Source organism: Lethenteron reissneri, chromosome 53, assembly GCF_015708825.2.
Source record: "Lethenteron reissneri isolate LAM-NWPU_2019-01 chromosome 53, ASM1570882v1, whole genome shotgun sequence".
NCBI classification, from domain to species: domain Eukaryota; kingdom Metazoa; phylum Chordata; class Hyperoartia; order Petromyzontiformes; family Petromyzontidae; genus Lethenteron; species Lethenteron reissneri.
Genome location: NC_083831.1, coordinates 8,728,833 through 8,750,439, shown reverse-complemented (window position 1 = coordinate 8,750,439; position 21,607 = coordinate 8,728,833). Strand labels below are relative to the sequence as shown.

Below are 21,607 nucleotides of genomic sequence, written 5' to 3'. Positions count from 1 at the left end.
AGCTGTAGCAAGGGGTGAGTGGGGGTGGTCACTCTTCACCTCACCACCACTGTAGCAAGGGGTGAGGGGGGGTTGCCACCCTTCACCTCACCACCACTGTAGCAAGGGGTGAGGGGGGGTTGCCACCCTTCACCTCACCACCACTGTAGCTGTAGCAAGGAGTGGGGGGTTGCCACCCTTCACCTCACCACCACTGTAGCTGTAGCAAGGGGTGAGTGGTGAGTGGCCACCCTTCACCTCACCACCACTGTAGCTGTAGCAAGGGGTGAGTGGGGGTGGTCACTCTTCACCTCACCACCACTGTAGCAAGGGGTGAGGGGGGGTTGCCACCCTTCACCTCACCACCACTGTAGCTGTAGCAAGGAGTGGGGGGTTGCCACCCTTCACCTCACCACCACTGTAGCTGTAGCAAGGGGTGAGTGGTGGGTGGTCACTCTTCACCTCACCACCACTGTAGCTGTAGCAAGGGGTGGGGGGTTGCCACCCTTCACACCACCACTGTAGCTGAAGCAAGGGGTGAGTGGGGGTTGCCACCCTTCACCTCACCACCACTGTAGCTGTAGCAAGGGGTGGGGGGTTGCCACCCTTCACACCACCACTGTAGCTGTAGCAAGGGGTGAGGGGGGGTTACCACCCTTCACCTCACCACCACTGTAGCTGAAGCAAGGGGTGAGTGAGTGGCCACTCTTTACCTCACCAACACAACCTACAATGTTTAATTACCACGGTGTTACGCATTTCTTTGGTGAACCGAGGCCGAATGGTTTTGTGGATTTATTTTTTTATTTTTTAAACATTACAGCCCAGCAGCAGCAACAATGCCGGCGCCGGTTACAGGTTTGGTAATAACATTATACACACAGCGATTGTTTAAATGCCCGCCGAAAATAAAAATAAAAACACACCTCCCCCCCCTCCCCTCTCAGTACGCGGACACAACAACAACAGCACCAACAACAACAACAAGTGACATAATGATACTGTAACGTGTTTACCTTGCAGCTGATGTCGCAGGTCAAATGCGCGCAGGCGAGAAGTTCCGGCCACACGCACAGACAGCCCAGCAAGACCCTCGCCACGCGTATGCCTCCTCCTCCTCCTACCATCTTGCTGCTCCTTCTCCTCACTTCACCACTTCTTCCGTGCTCCTCCTCGCTCTCTCTTTTAGCTCTCCCTTCGCTCTCTCTCTCTCTCTTCGCTCTCCCCTCTCGCTCTCTCCCTCCCTCGCTCTCCCTTAGCTCTCTCTGCGCTCTCTCTTCGCTCTCTCTTCGCTCTCCCTTTCTCTCCCTCGCTCTCTCTCTGCGCTCTCTCTTCGCTCCCCCATCTCGCGCGCTCCCCCCCCCTCTCTCTCTTTCCTCTCTCCCCGTGGAAGCAACGAGACCCTGCCCCCTTCTCCACCGTCTCCACCAATCAGCGGAGCCCACCTGGCAGCTCCTCCCACCCCGCTCATCTGACCCCCACCCACCCACCCCGAACGTGACGCGGCGAGGAAGGGCGCGACCATCTTGCTCAGGGTTGGCTTTGAATACATGGAGTTGGGGTGGGGGGTTAGATTGGACTAAGCATGGTAAAACTGGACTCTCATGGTAAGATTGGATTTACCATGGTAAAACTGGACGAACCATGGTAAACTGGACTACCATGGTAAACTTGACTTGCCATGGTAAAACTTGACTTGCCATGGTAAAACTGGACTCTCATGGTAAAATTGGATTTACCATGGTAAAACTGGACTCTCATGGTAAAATTGGATTTACCATGGTAAACTTGACTTCCATGGTAAACTTGACTTGCCATGGTAAAACTTGACTCACCATGGTAAAACTGGACTTCCCATGGTAAAACCTGACTCCCATGGTAAAATTGGATCTACCATGGTAAAATTGGATTTACCATGGTAAAACTGGACGAACCATGGTAAACTTGACTTACCATGGTAAAATTTGACTTACCATGGTAAAACTTGACTCCCATGGTAAACTGGACTTCCCATGGTAAAACTTGACTCCCATGGTAAAACTGGACTTACATGGTAAAACTTGATTTACCATGGTAAAATTTGATTTCTCCTGTCTATGGCCTATACAATAGGGTCTTCACAATAGATGTCCCATTGTTGAATACAGAATAGATGTCTCCATTGTGGAACAGCATCTTGAGACAATAGTTTATAAGTGAATCATCTTCACCACGTTGGAAAATGCATCTCAAAACAATGCGTTCCGTAAGTACAACTTGTAAGGTCGTCATAATCATCATTACATCTCTATCTATGTGACACACGCCTCATAAGTATTGTATTGTACGCCCATCGGGAAAGTCACTTTGTAAGAAAAGGCTGGATATCCCATATAAGTTGTACCACCTAACCTATACAGAGTTCAATACATTATCTGGCACAAAGTAACACTATTGTATATTTGTGCTTTTTATGAACTTACGGTTGCTGAGCACAGGCCTAAAACGCCAATCGGCTGAGCACAATTGAAGGTATAACAGATAAAGAGTTAAATTTAGATTTAAAGCTTTCGTGACTGCAGGGATTCATATTCTTGGTTCTTTCGGTAAAGTCACGTAGAAGGAAAACAATAACATTTAATTGTTTTATATTTTTATTATTTTATTGTTTCCCTTCTCCGTGACTTTACCGAAAGAACCAAGCATACGATAAGAGTGCTACGTGTAGGAAAGGTAAACACATCACTTGTTTTTATGCCATTCCTTATTTTACCAGATAAAACCCACTGAGCTGTGAGCTTTTTTTCAGAAGCGACCTGGTCACAAACGATAGCTCAACGAAGTGGCTTTCTCACGTGGAAATGTATGAGCCATGTGACCGGCGGTAAATCGCGCAATAGTTCCAAAAACCATGCTGGAAATTAATGATTTAAGCGTCTCCAACCCAGCGTGTGGTTTGTGTGCTCAGAAAGACAGTCAAAAGGCGTACGTGCCAAAGCGCACGTGTTTGTGTCTGTGTCTCACCCGTGAGACACGTGGAACGCGTGGCCTCCCGTTGTGTGTCTCTCACACACACGCACGTACACACAGGAGCCCACGTGTCTCACGTACAACACGAAGCACCCAACCCAGCAGAAATTCACCACCCACCCTTCCCCACCTCAATTACAAACCCGCACGGCGCGTGGGACACAGCGATTGGCCTGGCACGCTGCCAGGTGACCTACCGCGCGTTTAAAGGCTCAACAACAGCCGTGTCGGTACGTACGCATGCAAGCGCACGTACACGTTGAACTTCTTTCGCGCCGTACGTCGCTAACCGTGCAAAGCGGACGTGCAGGAGGAAGTAACAACAACAACAGGATAACAACAGACTAACCACAAAACAGCAGTTCTAACGAAATGAGAAATACCGTTTGAGTTGTATGTGCCATGAAGAAGGGTCATTGTCCGAAACGTCACCCCGCGTGTGTGATTTTTTTATTTAATTGGCCAGATAATAACGCGTGGCAAGCTAGTTTTTTTTCTTCCATAATAGAGGTTTCTGGTCGATTCACAAACACCGCCATCTCCCGGCAATTCTACGAATTGCAGATATTCGACAATCATTTCGTTAGTTTTAACACGTAGGCTTTCGCGACCAATATTATTCATAATCAACGTTTTTGGGTTTAGGTCGCGTTATTTATAAATGTGTCGTAACCCTCCACCACCCGACACGGCTAATCAGTAAAAAAGTGTCACGTTGACAAAAGACAACTAGTTCACTGCTTTAGCCCACCAGTGTGTTGAAGCGTGAAACCACAACATGTACAATTTGAGTACGACGTTTCGCTGATATTGTTAGGTTTTTTCGGTAAAGTCACGTAAGTAAAACATTAAAATTAATAAAAGTAAAATAAAATAAAAATCACGACGTTTCGGAGGCAACACAAGCTTCCGTCTTCAGGTGGAACCGTCACAGCCACGACAGCTGTATCAAGTAAATGAGAGATTGCAGGAGCTACCACTCCGTTTATATAATGGTTGGAGAAGGGGGTGGGGTAAGGGCCAAGTACAGCACACTTTTTATTAATATGGTAAGGTGAGGCTTAAGAGGGTGAGCCTTTGTTATGGAGAGGTACGGTTTGTGACTCAACCTGTGACAAGGAGACAACCACTTAACATGGTAAACCTGTAATAGTTGTCTATCAAAGAAGATTGGCAAATAAGTGTAGTTAAATATTTTTTGCATGGTTAATCACATCTTTCCAATGATGTGATTGCATCCAGCATCATCGGGCAATTCGCCAGAATGGTGAGGCTCTGCGCTGTCTCCCGTTCTTATATAGAGCAGCAGCAGGGTGACGTCATCATTAGTTTAACACGGAGACTTTCGCGACCAATATCGTCAATAATCGAGGGTTTTTTTGGGGGTGGAGGGGGTTGGGTCGCGTAAATATTTACGTAAATATTAATAATTTCGTTGATTGCGTAAATATGGGTTAGATCGCGTATTGGTTAGATCACGTAAATGTTTGCGTAAATATTTACTCGATCTAACCCCAAACAAACCCCTATATTATGAATAATTTCGTTGATTGCGTGTTATTGTGGGGACTCAAAGATCGAAATGAAATCGTTTGGGTCGGTGACATGGTCAAGCGGTAGGTTGAGCGTTTTGCCGCTTGTTGCAGGAGTTCGCGGTTCAAGCCCATGGCTGCCCTGGTAAATACTACGGGTGTGTTAACCATACATTCACAGTGGTCGTTACAGATCCTGTGATGTCACTCTAAAGGAATGGGCCAAATATACTAAATTATTCAGTTGAAAGACGCGTAGCAATTGATCCTTACTGAGAACATTTAGCAGGACACTCTTGAAAACGGAGGTTGGGCAAGCCAGGGTTATGGTATATCCTCGACCCGAGGGAAGGGAGTTAAAAGCATTTCTGCAGTCCACCAATCCGCGTCTCTACAGTGCTGTATTACAGGCGTACACCCTCAATCCATGTTGAACTGGCACGAACTCATTCGGGGTTGACTCTCAAATGGCCAAATTGAATTTGGACAGAAATATCTCATCCACAATAGACCCTGCAAATTCCTGATTGTCTAATTGAATTCAGCAGCCGTGGCCAGAATCCACTTGCATGGAAACGCCACCGCAGTCCTATGATGTTGCCCATCTGAATGCATTACATTTTCTGGCCATCTGAATGAATTCAATGTGATATCGCTCACTGCTGTTTAGATCAATTAAGGGCCGGACGCGTTTCACGAGACCACATAACTGAAGCCAACCTAAATAAATAATGTTGGCTCGTTACAATTGTGTGGCAGTTAATCAGGAGAGTGTGTTGGGATTAAGCCTGCAATACGTTTATTCCCAGCCCCTCTAACGCTTGTGATGCTATGAATGGTTATGATTCGGGGACCCCATTCAATCTAAGATTATGATACCATACTCTGGATTGAAAGTCCAGTGTGGTAACCACCACACCATGACAGTCATAACATATGATAATTGTTTTTTTACCCTTCTATCTGGCAACAAAACTGACACCTTTGTTTACAAGGAGTCATGTTTGCATAGACCACAATACCTGCAGCCATAATGCAAACAAAAAACATAACTCTGATAATATATGCACTGTCCTTGAAGTTGATTGGTCCACACACGAGACAGCTTTCCTTAGAGCCTAGTCTCACATGGGTTGGACCAGATGACGCCAAAAGGCGCACAACTCAAAGACAATGCACCATCAGAGTATGAGAGCTCGGGGTAAGCATTTAAGAGGTTCCAATAGTCATAACATACATTAGACTTCAACATAATTTTGGATCACATTTAAGTCGCATAGTCATTGCAAAGCATAGATGATGTATGCATCAAACCTGGCACTCTTTCATAACTGAAGAGGTTACGCAAAAGGTCAAATGTTGTGGAGTTTTGCGGTTATGCTTTAAGGCCCTCTGATGTATTTTCAGTTCATACTGTGTATTGTTGGGCACTACGTCCGACGTTTCGGTCCACATGCTAGGAGATTTTCACAAATACAGAATCCCGTGCAGAAAAACGTCGGACATCGTGCCGAACGACACACAGCACGATCCAGGCAGAGAATCAGAATATTTATTTATCCTGCAGAAATCCGATTAACTATGAAACTCTTTTTCACAGATTTCCAGTCGACACACATCGAAGATCTATCAAGAGCCATTCGTTTGCCGCAAATTCAAGTTGAGTTTTAAGTTTATTTCATTTAACCGGGTGAAAACTAAAGATACCAGAATAATCGAATGTACAACTGTCACCTGGGTTACCAAAATGACAAAGGCAAGAACATAAAAAACTGCGTTAAAGAGGAACCAGAAAACAACGCAGCCTCCTGCCTGCCAACACGTCGTCAGCGTGGAAGAGTAGACCAAATACCCTCTAGAGCTCCCTGGAGAAGAGGCCCTGACCCAACAGTTGGCGTGAAGCCATCAACTGCAGGAATGCACATCGACCTTGCATATTTAAACTATAAACACTTTACTCTTTGGTTCTTTCTGTAAAGTCACGTAGAAAGAAAATACCTGACTTGTGACTTTACCGAAAGAACCAAAGAGTAATTCCTGCAGTCTCGAAAGATTCAAATCAAGTATAAACACTTTCTTTTTATTACACACTTTTTATTAATTCACTCTGTCTGTTGTTGTTGTTGCCGTTGTTGTATCCCCAAATATTGTAACTCAATTTTAACCCACTTCCCAATGTGGTATCGACTGCAAACTTGGTATACTGATGCCATACTAAAGACAATACTATATTCGATCATAATTTTTTTTAAACATTATTTTTTATTTCGATTTAAAGCTTTCGTGACTGCAGGGATTCATCTTCTTGTTTCTTTCGGTAAAGTCACGTAGAAGGGAAGTAATAAAATAATAAAAATAAAACATAATAAAACAATTCTCACGACGTTTCGGCTACAACGCAAGCAGCCGTCTTCAGGTGAAGAATGAGACACTACCAAACTAGGAGCTTATATATAAGCTGCATTGGGGGTTGAAGAGCGCCTTAACAAAAAGAATGTGCATGTGAAGAGGAATTTAGCATATTCATGGAAATGCGTAGGCGTTGGGCGGGGGGGTGTCAAAGTCATATTATGCCCATGCATTATGCAGGATCAGCAGCAACCAAGGGGGGTGCAGGGATTATCAGTAACAAAGGAAAGGAATGTTAATGATATGTAGTTGTTGAGTAACTGCAGCTACATATCATTAACATTCCTTTCCTTTGTTACTGCTAATCCCTGCACCCCCCTTGGTTGCTGCTGATCCTGCATAATGCATGGGCATAATATGACTTTGACACCCCCCCGCCCAACGCCTACGCATTTTCCATGAATATGCTAAATTCCTCTTCACATGCACATTCTTTTTGTTAAGGCGCTCTTCAACCCCCAATGCAGCTTATATATAAGCTCCTAGTTTGGTAGTGTCTCATTCTTCACCTGAAGACGGCTGCTTGCGTTGTAGCCGAAACGTCGTGAGAATTGTTTTATTATGTTTTATTTTTATTATTTTATTACTTCCCTTCTACGTGACTTTACCGAAAGAAACAAGAAGATTATTTTTTATATGTTATGTTTCGGCTTGGGTCGAATTGTCCACGCTTAACTCACGTTGGCTGTAAATCACCACGACCCCTTACGTTGTGGCAAGCTTCAGGGCCACTTCCTGGAGTCGTGGAGTTATGCCATTACGAGTAGGATACATTTCATTAAAGCGTGTTTTTTAAACGTTTTTTTTATATTACTTATTTATTTCACCAGGTAAGGCCCACTGAGCCGTGTAGCACTTTTTCAGATGCTACCTGGCCACAAATGATAGCTCACCAAAGTGGCTTATCACGTGAAAATGTATAGTTGCAGCCGAATACTCTAGACGCACGTTTGTTTATAAATGCGAAGGGGAAAAAAACATCCACGCAGCCACGGGGAGAGAGAGAGCGAGAGAGAGAAAACAACATTTGCAAACTCCAAATATACAGCAGGCGTCGGAATCGAACCCACCACCAACCTCCTGTATACCGAGCGAGATAGTTAACATCTCACGTTGAGTGACCAAGCAATGCCCTTACCTGGCAGAAGCAGCCGTCGCCGGCACCTGCCACGAGAAAGATATTGTCCGTGTCGGCCGTGTTGGAGAATCCTCCCCAGCCGTGGAAGGAGGCCGAGACGCCACAAGCCATCACGAAGAGCACGGCCAGGGCGAGTGATGAGGCCACGCGAAGCGGCATGAGGACACCGACGGACATTCTCGGCTCGTTGCGTGTGGAGGAGATAGATGGAGGAGGCAGTGGTTGTGGTGGCGCATGCGTCAGACTCTGCGTCCCATGTACAGAGTCAGTGCCTTGCTGCGTCCGCTGACCGATATACCTGTGGGCAGGTGTGAGAGTTGCGCGTGGCAAGTGTCTGCGTTGTGTGCCTGTCACATGCGCAGTGTCAACGTCCTACAGACGATGTCTCTGTCCTATATCCGTGTCCAGCAGCACCACCGTATGCCTCACCTGTGTGTCTGTCTATGCCAGGCCAAGTGTCCTAGCCGTGTTTGGCATATGCACCTATGCTCGTGTCTGGAATGTGGCTGAGCGAAATTCACTATTTTATACACTGCGTGATGATCTACTGTGTGCCTGTCCTGTACTCTGAGTGCCCTGTAGACTTTGGTGTCTGTCCTGTGACTCTGCCCCGTATTATCCACTGTCTGTCCTTGTATCTGGCCTGCTTACAATGCGTGTAGATGCCGCATGAAACTGCACACACACACAGAGCATCGGATGGAGCCACACAGATATGACGCCTATCACTGCTACTACCACCACCACTAACTACTATTAAGCTCACCACCAACACAGCAATCACCTGCCGTCGCCCTGCTCAGGAGTTGAAACACAACTTATGCGCATGCCAGCAGTGCTATTTATAGGCTCGGGGAGTGGTTGACTTGGGGGTGTGGGGGGGCTACGTGAGGCTGAGTGAGTGAACCCACTCCGGGTCGCGCGAGTCGATGGGTAGGGCCAATCCGACTAAGCAATGGACACGTGAAACACAGACTTTGCGCAAGACTTCTTATTTTCTTTTTTAAAAACCAGTCAACATCCATGCGTTGGGCAAACGTCGAGCCAACGTTGCTGCCATCGTTTCCAGCCGCACGCCAACGATAGCGTGTTCTTGGTTCTTTAGGTAAAGTGTATAGAAAACCAAAAATAAAATAAAAAATTGAAAAATACGAATTTTAATCATAAAAAAATGAAAATCATAAAAAAATAAAAATAGAAAAGAATCAATGTTATTATTATTTTTCTTTTTTTTATCTACGTGACTTTACCGAAAGAACCAAGAATATGAATTCCTGCACAGTCACGAAAGTTTGAAGTCTAAACGACAGCGTGCTTGCGTCTGCCCGTGCCAAGCGCCACTATGGGGCCACCCATTCAGTAGGTACGCATGGAAGGGGGTGGGGGGTTAACCCAAACGCGTTCGTTTGCGTATGGGGGGGGGGGTCTACTGACAATGTGCGTACGCATAGGAAACGGGGGTGGGGGGGGGTGAAGCCTCGATAATAATTTGTCTACATTGGCTTTCAAATCAGTTAGATGGTCCGGCGGTGGACGATCTGTTTGCTTAAACACGTTAATATTATTAATCCTTGATCGTTTTTGCGTGGATTGAATATCGGCCGTTTTATAGGATTTGGGGGTGGGGGGTAAAAAAGTCCGCGTGCGTCCAGGTAGGGGGGGGAAGGGCTCAAGTTTTGACAGATTTTCTGCGTACCTACTAAATGGATGGCCCCTAGTGGTGGTGGTGTCTTTTTTATTTCGATTTGTGCGTTTAAACAAAAGGGGGATATCGTGCGAGCCGATGGCCGCTGTGACCCTTTCAGCTGCCGAAGACGGGGGAGCGATCGATGGGGGTGGAGTGAGCATAAGCGGATGTGTTGTGTGTGCCTGTTGGTACTGAACGACACTTGTTCGTGTGCTGCCAAGGGGGTGTGTGTGTGGGGGGGGGGGGGTGTGGGGGGGAGGTGTGGGGGGGGGTGTGTGGGGGGGGAGTGTGTGGGGGGGGGTGTGTGGGGGTGGGTGGTGTGTGTGGGGGGGTGTGTGGGGGGGAGGTGTGTGGGGGGGTGTGGTGTGTGTGGGGGGGAGTGTGTGGGGGGGTGTGTGGGGGGGAGGGGTGTGGGGGGGAGGTGTGTGTGGGGGGGTGTGTGTGTGGGGGGGAGGTGTGTGTGGGGGGGGGGTGGGGGGGTGTGTGTGTGGGATGGGGGGTAGGGGGGACGTGGTGTGTGTGGGGGGGACGTGGTGTGTGTGGGGGACAGGTGGAGTGTGTGTGGGGGGGGAGGTGGTGTGTGTGGGGGGGAGGTGTGTGTGTGGGGGGTGTGGGGGGGGGTGTGTGTGGGGTGGGGGGTAGGGGGGACGTGGTGTGTGTGGGGGAAAGGTGGAGTGTGTGTGGGGGGGGGGAGGTGTGTGGGGGGGGGAGGTGTGTGTGTGTGGGGGGGGGGGCGTGGTGTGTGTGGGGGGGAGTGTGGGGGGGGGGGAGAGGTGGTGTGTGTATGGGGGGGGGGGACGCGGTGTGTGGGTGGGTGGGAGTTTCACCCACAATATATAATCTGTGACAGCGAAATATTCCACGATGCTTCCCAATTTTCACGACATGACGATTACAGTGTAACCGACATTTGTTTTGTTCCTGGGTAGTAAGTGTTATTTTATAATTGGTTATGCCTAAAAGTACAGAAAATGGCTATTATTCCACACAAACCTTGCTTTTGTGACCAGGACAGTGATATTTTGAAATGTACCGATTTTCAATGAGAAAACGTGTGCGTTTGTATAATTCCTTCACGTAAAGTTCTGGTCACAAAAGCAAAGTTGGTTGTTGTGGAGGATCCTATGCAAGAACCACTTCAGGCATCACTCGCCACTGATGTTAGCCGTGGACGGGAATTGCTACTCGGACGGTTCAAAAGATTTAGTTTGTTTAAACGGGTGAGAATAATTCAGTCGACGAGAATACGTTTAATTCGCAAGAGTGACCCCCGGGGACACAAAAAAAACGATCAAATGCACAAACGTAAAAACAATGAAGCAATTGGAAATCAGAGCAGAAAAAACCGCGCGCAAGCACTAGCTTTATGATATTGATCTGGAGGAGTGGATTCGACCAATGTGTACTCAAGAAAACAAATATATGTTTTTTGGGGGGAATGAACAGAGTTCGTGTTATATATTTAATTAAGCGAAGTGGTGTCGTTTTGTCACTGTAGATGGAAATCGCCCACGCATTACGTTGCGTGCGTGGAATTTAAGTCCACTGACTCATTCAATTAGCATATACTACACCACTGGAAACAGCGTGATGATGATGATGATGGTGTTTAAATGGGTGCACGATTTAAATGTCGTACACACAACGTGCAAACTAGCGGGTTAAACGACTGTATTGTGTAAACAAATTGTTTGGTGATGCTACGCTGATTGGCAAGTGATGCACAAGCACAGTTAATTAATTATAAACATAACTCGTTCGTCAATAACACCTCTGTGGCCTCAAAGGAAAACAAATCAATTATTTTTACGTGCTGCGGAGAAGGGTCCATCGCCCGAAACGTCGCTAAATTATTCAAAAAAATTCGGCACAATCATCGACAACACTGCCTTAAACACGCACAATTATATAATTGGCAACTATTCAGGCATTTGCCTGAATCGTAGCACATTAACAACATTTTTTCCCCAATTGAAGGTCGTGTTAATGACCAATGTGTCGGGTTAAACTTACATGTTATACAAACTCGCCTTCAACAATAAACCATGACGGGAATATCAGCACGCTTTGCATGTCAAGATGACATCACCGTCGTTGGACTTAAAGCTTTCGTGACTGCAGGGATTCATCTTCTTGGTTCTTTCGGTAAAGTCACGTAGAAGGAAGATAATAAAATAATAAAATATATGTATTTACCGAAAGAACCAAGAATATGATAAAATTAATGTTAAATAAAAATAATATAATTTCGATTTGAAGCTTTCGTGACTGCAGGGATTCATCTTCTTGGTTCTTTCGATAAAGTCACGTAGAAGGGAAATAATAAACTAATAAAAATAAAACATAATAAAATACAATTCTCACGACGTTTCGGCCACAACACAAGCAGCCATTCTCAGGTGAAGAAACATAGCTGTCGGAAAGACAGCGTCCCAATGAACAAAAGAGTTTACATATCAACAGCGGAATTAAGCATATTAATGGAAAATGCAGATATGGGATTAGTCACTCCTTGTGGAATGTGTAGGTGGTGGGGAGGTCTCAAAGTCAAATATACAGCTCTGTTTCTTCACCTGAGGACGGCTGCTTGTGTTGTGGCCGAAACGTCGTGAGAATTTTTATTTTATTATGTTTTATTTTTATTATTTTATGCATGTCTATTTAGACACGAAGTGTTGGGATTTGGAGCTGTTAAACGGTATTACACCCGCCCATTAAAGTAAAAGAGGATACTCGGCTGCAAATGTGACCAGGAGATAGACGTGAAGCAATGGATTCTTGGATCTATCTGTGTGGAGCTTACATCATGCCCATTTTTGTGAAGATGATGCTTCTTAACACCTGATTGAGTAGCGTGGAAGTGCCGGCTCGATACATTCGAGATTATAGAGAATATTTACAGACTTTGGCGAGGAGGTCTGTAGAGGCTTTGACATTAAATATTGGTCGTCCCGATAACGTCTCTCTATAATTCTAGTCGGGTATCTATTACACTGGTCAACACACTTTTTCTGGCATAAGGTATTCCAACGGGTTCAATGTAATTTTGGCGTGCTGATTCCAAATCTGGCATCAGTTTTTGTCTATCACATCAGGTTTTTGAGATATCAAATATTGCATTTTCAATAAAAACTGCAGAAGAAAAATATTAAATAAATGTGGATATCTACATAAAATGATATTATAAACACACTATCCTAAAAATACAGCACCATATTTTAACACTAAAGCAGTCACTGACTCGCAACAACTTGCAATCATAAGTGACGGAGTTAATTTCGGGTAAAATCAATGAAAATGGGGTATGCCGATAGCATAAAATGATGTGACAGAGCAAATCAGATTTGGAATCAGCACCCTGAAATTAGTCTAAAACAGCTGCAAAAGTCCAGGCCAGAAATTTTTTTTTTGTTGACCAGTGTTAATGGAAAATGTTGTGCACATCTCCTTCATGAATGGAAAATTATAGACAAGCCACAGTAGTGCGATTGTGGCTATGCATCCCAAACTTTGGACCAAATAGTAAACCCATAAGAGACACGTAAAGATGCAATGAGAATCAATGAGATACATACTCATAGAGATACGTAGATAGCCATAGAGATGCATGCTGTACAGGCTGGTCTAGGTGTCTTGTGACTCCCATTTAATTCTCTAAAACGTAATATTTTTAAAAATGTTAAAGTATATGCAAAGGAAAAAAATAATCATCGTTTTTTCCCCTTTTTTCTGGCAACAAAATTGAAACCTTTTTACAAGGAATCATGTTTACATTAACCACAATACCTGCGGTCAGAATGCAAAAACAGCACTCTAATAAGGTATGCATTGTCCTTGAAATTGATTGATCCACCCCAGAGACAGCTTTCCTTAGAGCCTTGTCTCATGTGGTGTTCGACCAGAGGACGCCAAAAGGCGCACAACTCAAAGAGAACGCACTATTATTATATTTTGCTACTGGCAAAGGAGGCCTCATGATGATGGGAAAAATAATGTTTGGGGTAAATTTATTGGGGGTCACAAGACATCTGGACCGCGATGTACATTAAAGACAAGCCACAGCAGTGCGATTGTGGCCATATGACCCAAACTGTGGACCACGCAGCAAACCATCTGCAGTCTACCACTTTGGGGCCGTCCATAAATGACGTCACGCACCTAGGGGGGGGGGGGTCAGACATTTGTGACGATGTGTGACGAGGGGGGGGGGGGTTTGAGAAATATGACGTCACATCAAAATGCGTAGCTATAAAGGCCGGCACGGCACACGAGGGGGGTGGGGTGGCCAACACCACACATCGCACCAACTACTCATTTGAGGCCGAGTCGACCTAGGAGAGGGCCCAGAACCGGTTCAGATAATTGTCACCGGTGTTCGCCGTGGGCGGGAATCGAACCCGGGTGGGCCAGGTTCGTAGTGCGGCGCACTGACCACTACACTACCGCTCCACACGCGCACCCTGGTGGCCGAGCGGCTCAACCAGAGGTCGCAAATGGGTTTTGATTCCTTACCCGTACCCGGCCGCACCAGGGTCTTAAATGGGTACCCATTTGCGGCCGGGTACGGGTACCCGTTCCCTACCCGTACCCTACCCGAAATGAGTAACAAACGGTGACTCACCAGTGACTCACGGCCTACCCGTACCCGTACCCGGCCAAACCAGGGTCGCAAACGGGTACCGTACCCGTACCTGGCCGGGTACGGGTAGCCGGGTATCGGGTACCCGGTTGCGACCTCTGGGCTCAACCTCGCCCGGCAGCCTCCACCAGAGAGCGCTCTAGGACCTCATCACTGGGAGCAGCACGCGCGCGATGGATATCGTCAAATAGGCGACAATTCCTCCGAAATCTAATACAGCAACGATTAACCCTGCGTCCGTGCAATGCCGGATTATTCTAGAAGCCATTATAAAAGTGTACATGGTGGTCTAAATGTCCTGTGACCTCCCCCCCGCCCCATTTAATTCTCTAAAACATAATGTTTTTGTTAAATAAGGGTTATTTAAAACAGAAATTAATGTGCAAAGGGAAAAGTGTTCGGGGGTCAATTAATTGTAATTTGGGGTCATAACATATCTGGACCACCCGGTACATGACTGTGCCTCGGACTGAATCTGTGATAAATGGGTGATAGAGCCCTCAGCAAACAGCAAGGGTGCCATGGCGAGATGTTAATTACCTCGCCCGATATGCAGGACGTCTTGAGTTCGATCCCGACCCTGATGCCTGCTGTATATTTGGAGTTTGCGCGTCTCTCTCTACCCGTGGTCGTGTAGATTTTTCTCCGTGTCCTCCGGTTTCTCCCTCCACATTTCGAATCAACATCACGCGTTTAGAGTATTTGACTGCTGTGTTCGTTAAGGGTTGGGTTAATGTGCTGCGATTTCCTCGTGAGATTGACGCTGTATAAACGATTCAAGTTTTAGTGAAGTGACATTTTAGTGAAGTTACATAACACGGCACCAGAAATAAACATGGCCATTTTATTTCACGTTGCACTCGCGTGGGACTTTTTGTATTCCAGAGACATCACAACTTCATAAAACGCACGGACCTTTTAATTTTTGTTCTTAAAACCCCTCCATTTAATTGCTAACATTGGACAAAGTTTGGATAAACACATTTTCGAGAGGAAAAAACACTTACGAAACGCCATTTTATACAAAATGCTTTCGCTAAAATTGAGATCGATCTATTTTCCTTGAGCAGTCTAGAAAATATAATAATTTGTTTTTTACCCTTTTATCTGGCAACAAAACTGACACCTTTTTTTACGAGGAGTCATGTTTGCATTGACCACAATACCTGCAGTCATAATGCAAACAAAAAACATATCTCTGATAATGTATGCACTGTCCTTGAAGTTGGTGATTGGTAATACACTACTATACACTATACACTATATCAGCGTGTTGAGTAGTGGCGGTCCACACCTCCCTTTCCCTGGCGACAGACTCTAGCACTACTACACTATACACTACACTAGATACTACTGTACATTAATATATACTACACTATACACTACACTATACACTACTACACTAAACACTACTATACACTACTAGACTAAACACTACTATACTATCCTCTATTATACACTATGTAATACCACACTACTACACTATGCAATACTACACTATACACTACTACCCTATGCAATACCACACTATACACTACACTATACACTACACTATACACTACTATACACAGACTCGAGCTCTTCTTGGGGAATCCCCAGGCGTTCCCAGGCCAGCCGAGCGACATCGTCCCACGAGCATGTCCTGGGCCGGCCCCGGTTTCTTCGCCCACATCGTTTTATTTTATTAAATAACACAGCCTGTAACACCACCAGCAATTATTCTTTCTGCTGAAAGCTGTGCCCAACCTGGTGTACTCCGGTCAAAACGTGCTTCACCACCCGTATTATTATTATAATCATCATCATCGTGACAATCATAAATTAAACTTGTAACGCAGTCACGCACAGCATTCGCTCGCTCGCGGAGAGAGAGGAAACACGACTCAGAGGCGCGAGGAGGAACCCCAGAGACGCTGAGCAGGCAGTAAGGAGCCAGGCGGTGAGCCGGCGCCAAATTCCACCCCAAGTTCTGCTATCCTTTATATATATCAAAGGTGCCATCGGCGAATTAACGACCCCTTAACATGTGGGAGAAAACCGGAGCGCCTGGAGAAAACCCACGGCATTTCGAGGAGGCAACGGTCTATCCCATGCGCACACATGGTGCCTACTGGCTGTGCTGCCAGGGTGTATGGTTCCACCTCAACCCCACGGGAGGAAGGGAGTTTCACGACATGTATACGATCCACTTGCCTCCACAGTGTTTGATGACAGTCGTGTAATATATATCTGGATATGCTTTATGTATACAAACACGTCGACACAATACCAGGCTCTCCTGTCCTTCCTGCCATGTTCTTCGACACAATGTCTGAAGTTTCACTTGCTCGGGAGCTTCTTCAGGAACGACTGAAGAAGCTCCCGGCACGTGCAGCGAAACGTCGGACATCGTGCCAAACAACGCGCGGTGCAAACGGAACACACATCGGAGAGCTTACGCAGCCGCACAACCACAAAACCGCCACGCAGTAGTACATTGGGGGACGATTACAAAGTCTTTAGTCTGGGATACACAGGGTGCTTAAACAAATGTTGACACTTCTGAGAATTTGCAACGATACCACGAGAAATGTGCCGTCTCCGTGCTCTGGAAACCACCTGGAGAAGATTCCAGGCACGCGTTGACTATAATGGTGAACAAGTGAATACTCTTTGACTTTTTGAAGCTATTAACATACACGTTTTATCATGATACAGTGCCTATCCGTTGTTATTCCATTAAAAACGATAATCTCATATAAGTGTTAAAAATAAATGTTTAAGCACCCTGTATAAGAAAAAAAAGGTGTCATTGTTGTTGCCAGATAAAAGGGTAAAAAAAACAATTCTCATATTTTGCTACTGGCAAAGGAGGTTCCAATGATGGCACCCTGTATAAGCGGTACGTTTACAGTAGCTGACACACTTATCAATGGAGGTGACAAATACCACGTGCCACTAACCATGGAATTCGAGAATGCACTGCCCCTGCGTGCCCCTGTGTTTAGTCAACTCAAGTGAGGCTGCCCGCATTTCCAGGGCTGATTTCACTGCATGGGCTGGCCTGAATTACCAACACGACGTGCGTTTCGAGTATTTGGCTGCTGGTAATGTCCGTGTGACAAGCCACTTCATTGAGATATCATTTGTGGCCAGATCGCGTCTGAAAACACATTCCTGCGGAGGGAGCTGGTAGGAACGTTGGATTGCTCGGTCAATGGCCAGGGTCAACGGCGGCCTGGTGTATTCCGCAAATATGCCCGACTGTGAGGGTGGGCACAAGCCGGCGTGAGTAGGTTAAACGTTGAGTTTTATAAGGGCACCACGGGGTGATCAGCCCCTCACCCAGCCTCACCCTCCCCACCCAGCCCCTCCCCACCCTCCCCTCCCCACCCAGCCCCACCCTCCCCACCCAGCCCCTCCCCATGTTATCAGCCAGATGAGCGCTTACATAATGTAACTCCTCTGATTCACGAGGACATGGGTGCCACGGAGGTGAGATGTTAACTACCTCGCCTGGTGTGCAGGAGATCGCGGATTCAATCCCGATCCTCAAGTCTGTTGCGTGTCTCTCTCCCCGTTGCTTTACATTTGTGGAAATTGCTTTAAATTTCCACGTGATACATCACTCGGTTGTATTATCATTTGTGGCCAGGTCGCTTCTGAAAAGAGCTACATAGCTCAGTGGACCTTACCTGGTTAAAAAAAGAAAATGTAGTTTCGTGTTCAGTTTACGTGGGTAGGGGGAGGGGGCGGAGAGTACCCTCGAGATGACATTGGTCTAAAAACGATCGCACAAATATCCGTGTCAAGTTCGCCTCGAGTGGCCCTCTAATCACCGCGTCAAGGACACGGCGTGACACGCAGGCATCACCGCGTTTATAAACACCGCGACTAAACACGGGCCACGCGACAAATCACAGTCATTATCACCCCTCCCTCGCGACGGGGCCATCCGTTTATTAATAACCACCGAGTGATTTCTCATGGCCCATTACTTTCCGTCGTCAATGGGCGATTGAATGTTGCGCGAACGAGGGCTTCTGCATCGCTGTCCGGAGGAACGGAATTGGTGGCACGGAAAAGAGATTTAGTCGATCTCTCGCTCTCTCTCTCACTCACCCACACACGCGGCTTCTATTGCAGGAGAAATGTGGGTGTCCGTCACCACAAACGGAAAATTATTGACTGATTAACGATGTGGAAAGTCATGTGACCACTGTTTCATTGCTTTTATGGCATTATTTTGGTGATTTTCGAAAAGTTTTTTGGTTTGGCCATGTTTGTTTGTTGTAGTACAGAGTTAGACTGATGGCCTTAATCTAAGTTGTTTTGTGGTTGTTGTTTGACTTGCATCCCACTGGGATATTTGCACATGGTTGGTGTACGGTGATTTTTTTCTACAATATTTTGCTGTCTTTTCTTGGATTTTCTGTTTGCACATAGTCACTTTAAGATGTTTTCTTGTTCATGTTTTTTGTTTGTTGCGGTTGCACCCGATTCAAGAGCCGAATGGCTCACAGGGCTATACCTAATAAATAAACTTAGAAAACTTGAAACTTTGTGTGTGTATAAAAGTAGCTACATATGCTACGGGCCCCGCGCTAAACGCTTTCAAGCTGCTAAGGCTATATGGGAGATCTTTGTCTTTATTTTGTGTTTGTCAAAAGTGGTGAGTGGTAGTGCAGCGGTTAGCGTGCTGCGCTACGAACCTGGCAACCCGAGTTTGATTCCTGCTCATGGAAAACCCAAGTGACGATTATCTGAACCGGTCCTGGGGCCTCCTCTCTTAGGGCGACTAGGGAGACAAAGGCGGTCGGGCGTGGTGTTGGCTACCCCCCCCCCCCTAGTGTGCCGTGCCGGCCTTCATAGGTGCTACTCGCTCACAGCACTTGCCCCTACAGTCTGTTAAGCCGAAGGGGGGGGGGGGGGGTCTTCGTCTTTGTTAAAATCTTTGTGGAGAATATTTGAACTGGTCACGGGCCTGGCCTAGGTCGTCTCAGCCTCGAATTAATACCTGGTGAAATGTGTAAACATGAGTACTGGGGAGATAAAGGCGGCCGGGCGGGGTGTTGTCCACCCATCCCCTCGTGGGCCGTACCAGCCTTTATAGGTGCTCGCTAACAGCACCCGACCTAACAATTTGCTAAAGGCTATACATTACGGGGGATCCTTATATGTGCATGTTTGATCACTGGTAGCAGCGGTAGATTGCGTTTACAAGTGGTGGTCGTGGGTTGTCGCTCAGGACGCTGAAAATCCCTCTGTAGCCATCCATCACTCTCATCGCGCGACGCTTTCGGATGCGCTTCTGTGGCCGTCTGGAACGCTCTTCCTTCCGATATCAGAAAACCACTGGGAGCTATGCACTTTGCAATCATCTAGATTGAAAACTCACTTCTTTAAAACATATTTTTTGTGTTTAATTTGTTGGTTCTTTCTCCGCACCTCCGATTAGCACGGTTGGCTACGTACGGTGCAAAAGAAGTTCAACATACATACACACGTACCTACTGCAGCAACCCCTACGACTATCAATGGGAACATTGATAAAATCCCATCTCCGTGACCCCGCGGGTCAGGCTTGAGGATTGTAGAAGTTATGAGCGACGTGTTTGAAAAGAGTACAGTCCTGTGTAACAGCGACTCCTCTATTTACGAACATTCGGACCGAGAGTCGTACGTTCAATCGCCGCGCAATAGATGGTGGTGGTGACATCTACATCTACAGAACATGAAGAACCAGTAGCATCTACATCTACAGAACATGAAGCACCAGTGGCATCTACATATGCAGAACGTGAAGAACCAGTGGCATCTACATCTGCAGAACGTGAAGAACCAGTGGCATCTACAGAACGTGAAAACCCAGTGGTATCTACACCTGTAGAACCTGAAGAACCAGTGGCATCTATAGATGGAATCGACAGGAGTAAAGTTGGACTTTCGAACAAATCGACTTACGAACAAACCTCTGGAACCTAACTCGTTCGTAAGAAGAGGAGTGTCTGTAACTATTTGGTGATGCTGCCGCTGCAGTGGTGGACAAGCACAGTTCACAAAACACTTTTGTCAGTCATATAATAGGCGACGTTTCGGGCACTGACCCTTCTTCAGTACGCGCGCACACACACCTGTCTAAAGGACATCACAACTCACAAACACCATCAAGAGAGCCTCGACTGGTAGTGGAGGATCTTCGAGACCCTGAAATTTGGTATTTTTTTTTATATTTTATTGCCATTTGCCAGCGGAAAAATACATTGAATGTTTAATCGTGACGGATACGAGGAATTCTACCGATTACGGGAGGCACGTAAACGACGCATCGGAATCACGTGCGCGGGGATCGATTAATGGCAGGTGCTAATTGTCGTAGAATTATACGCGGTTGTTCGTTTTGGGAAATGGCACCAATTGAGGCAAAAACAAAAATTAACGAAACAATAACATACAAACGAGTCGCGCTGTGCACATGCCTGTCAACCCACACGGTTTACCCCGTATATTCTTGCACAGCAGGGAAAATGAGTTCTTAGGACCATGCATGCGGTCGTACAGCCGTTTCAATACCAGCAAAAACAAGTGTCTATTTCATCATTAGACCTCCTTTGCCAGTACCAAAATATAATAATAGGGGATTTTTCCCCTTTTTTCTGGCAACAATTGAGACGAGGCTCAAAAGAAAGCCGTCTCTGGTGTGGACCAATCAGTTTCAAGGACAATGCATATATTATCAGTGTGTTTTTTGTTTGTATTTTGACCACAAGTATTGTGGTTAATGCACACATGATTTCTTGTAAAAAGGTTTCAGTTTTGTTGCCAGAAAAAAGGGGGAATACCCCCTATTATTATAAGTGTCTATTTGCCTGTGTTTCTCCCCTTTTGATGGAACTTTGTAGGATGAACGTTGAGAATTATAAGGGCAACGTGGTGACCAACGAGGTCTGAATTTGTCTGTAGTAAGCTAGGGCACTGGGGTAAGGGGTTGACAGGCATGGCTACAAAAGGGGACGACAACAACAACAAACAACAACTCAAAGGTGACACGCAAACACAAGAGAGCACAACACAAATCAGATGAACAATGTCGCCGAGACCTTTCGAGGAAGACGACAGAAACAAGTGAAACGAGATGTACGTCGCATTCTGCACAAGGGGCCGTCCATAAATGACGTCACGCACCTCGGGGGGAGGGTCAGACATTTGTGACGATGTGTGACGGGGGGGGGTTT

General features: G+C 46.2%; 1 protein-coding gene across 5 annotated transcripts in view; it reads right to left on the bottom strand.

Annotated features, from left to right (window-relative positions):
- Positions 1 to 8,856, bottom strand: part of ERO1B (endoplasmic reticulum oxidoreductase 1 beta) — a 48,360-nt gene extending 39,504 nt beyond the window's left edge. For 4 of the 5 annotated variants that reach the window (XM_061573628.1, XM_061573629.1, XM_061573630.1 and 1 more), the window contains exon 1: positions 8,068 to 8,856. In XM_061573628.1, the coding sequence (XP_061429612.1) occupies positions 8,068 to 8,244 (177 nt within the window). In that variant the 5' untranslated portion in view covers positions 8,245 to 8,856. Of the gene's footprint in view, positions 1 to 995; positions 1,269 to 8,067 lie in introns of those variants that run through there. The other variant, XM_061573632.1, reaches the window with a different exon arrangement.
- Between the last annotated feature and the right edge of the window lie 12,751 nt (positions 8,857 to 21,607).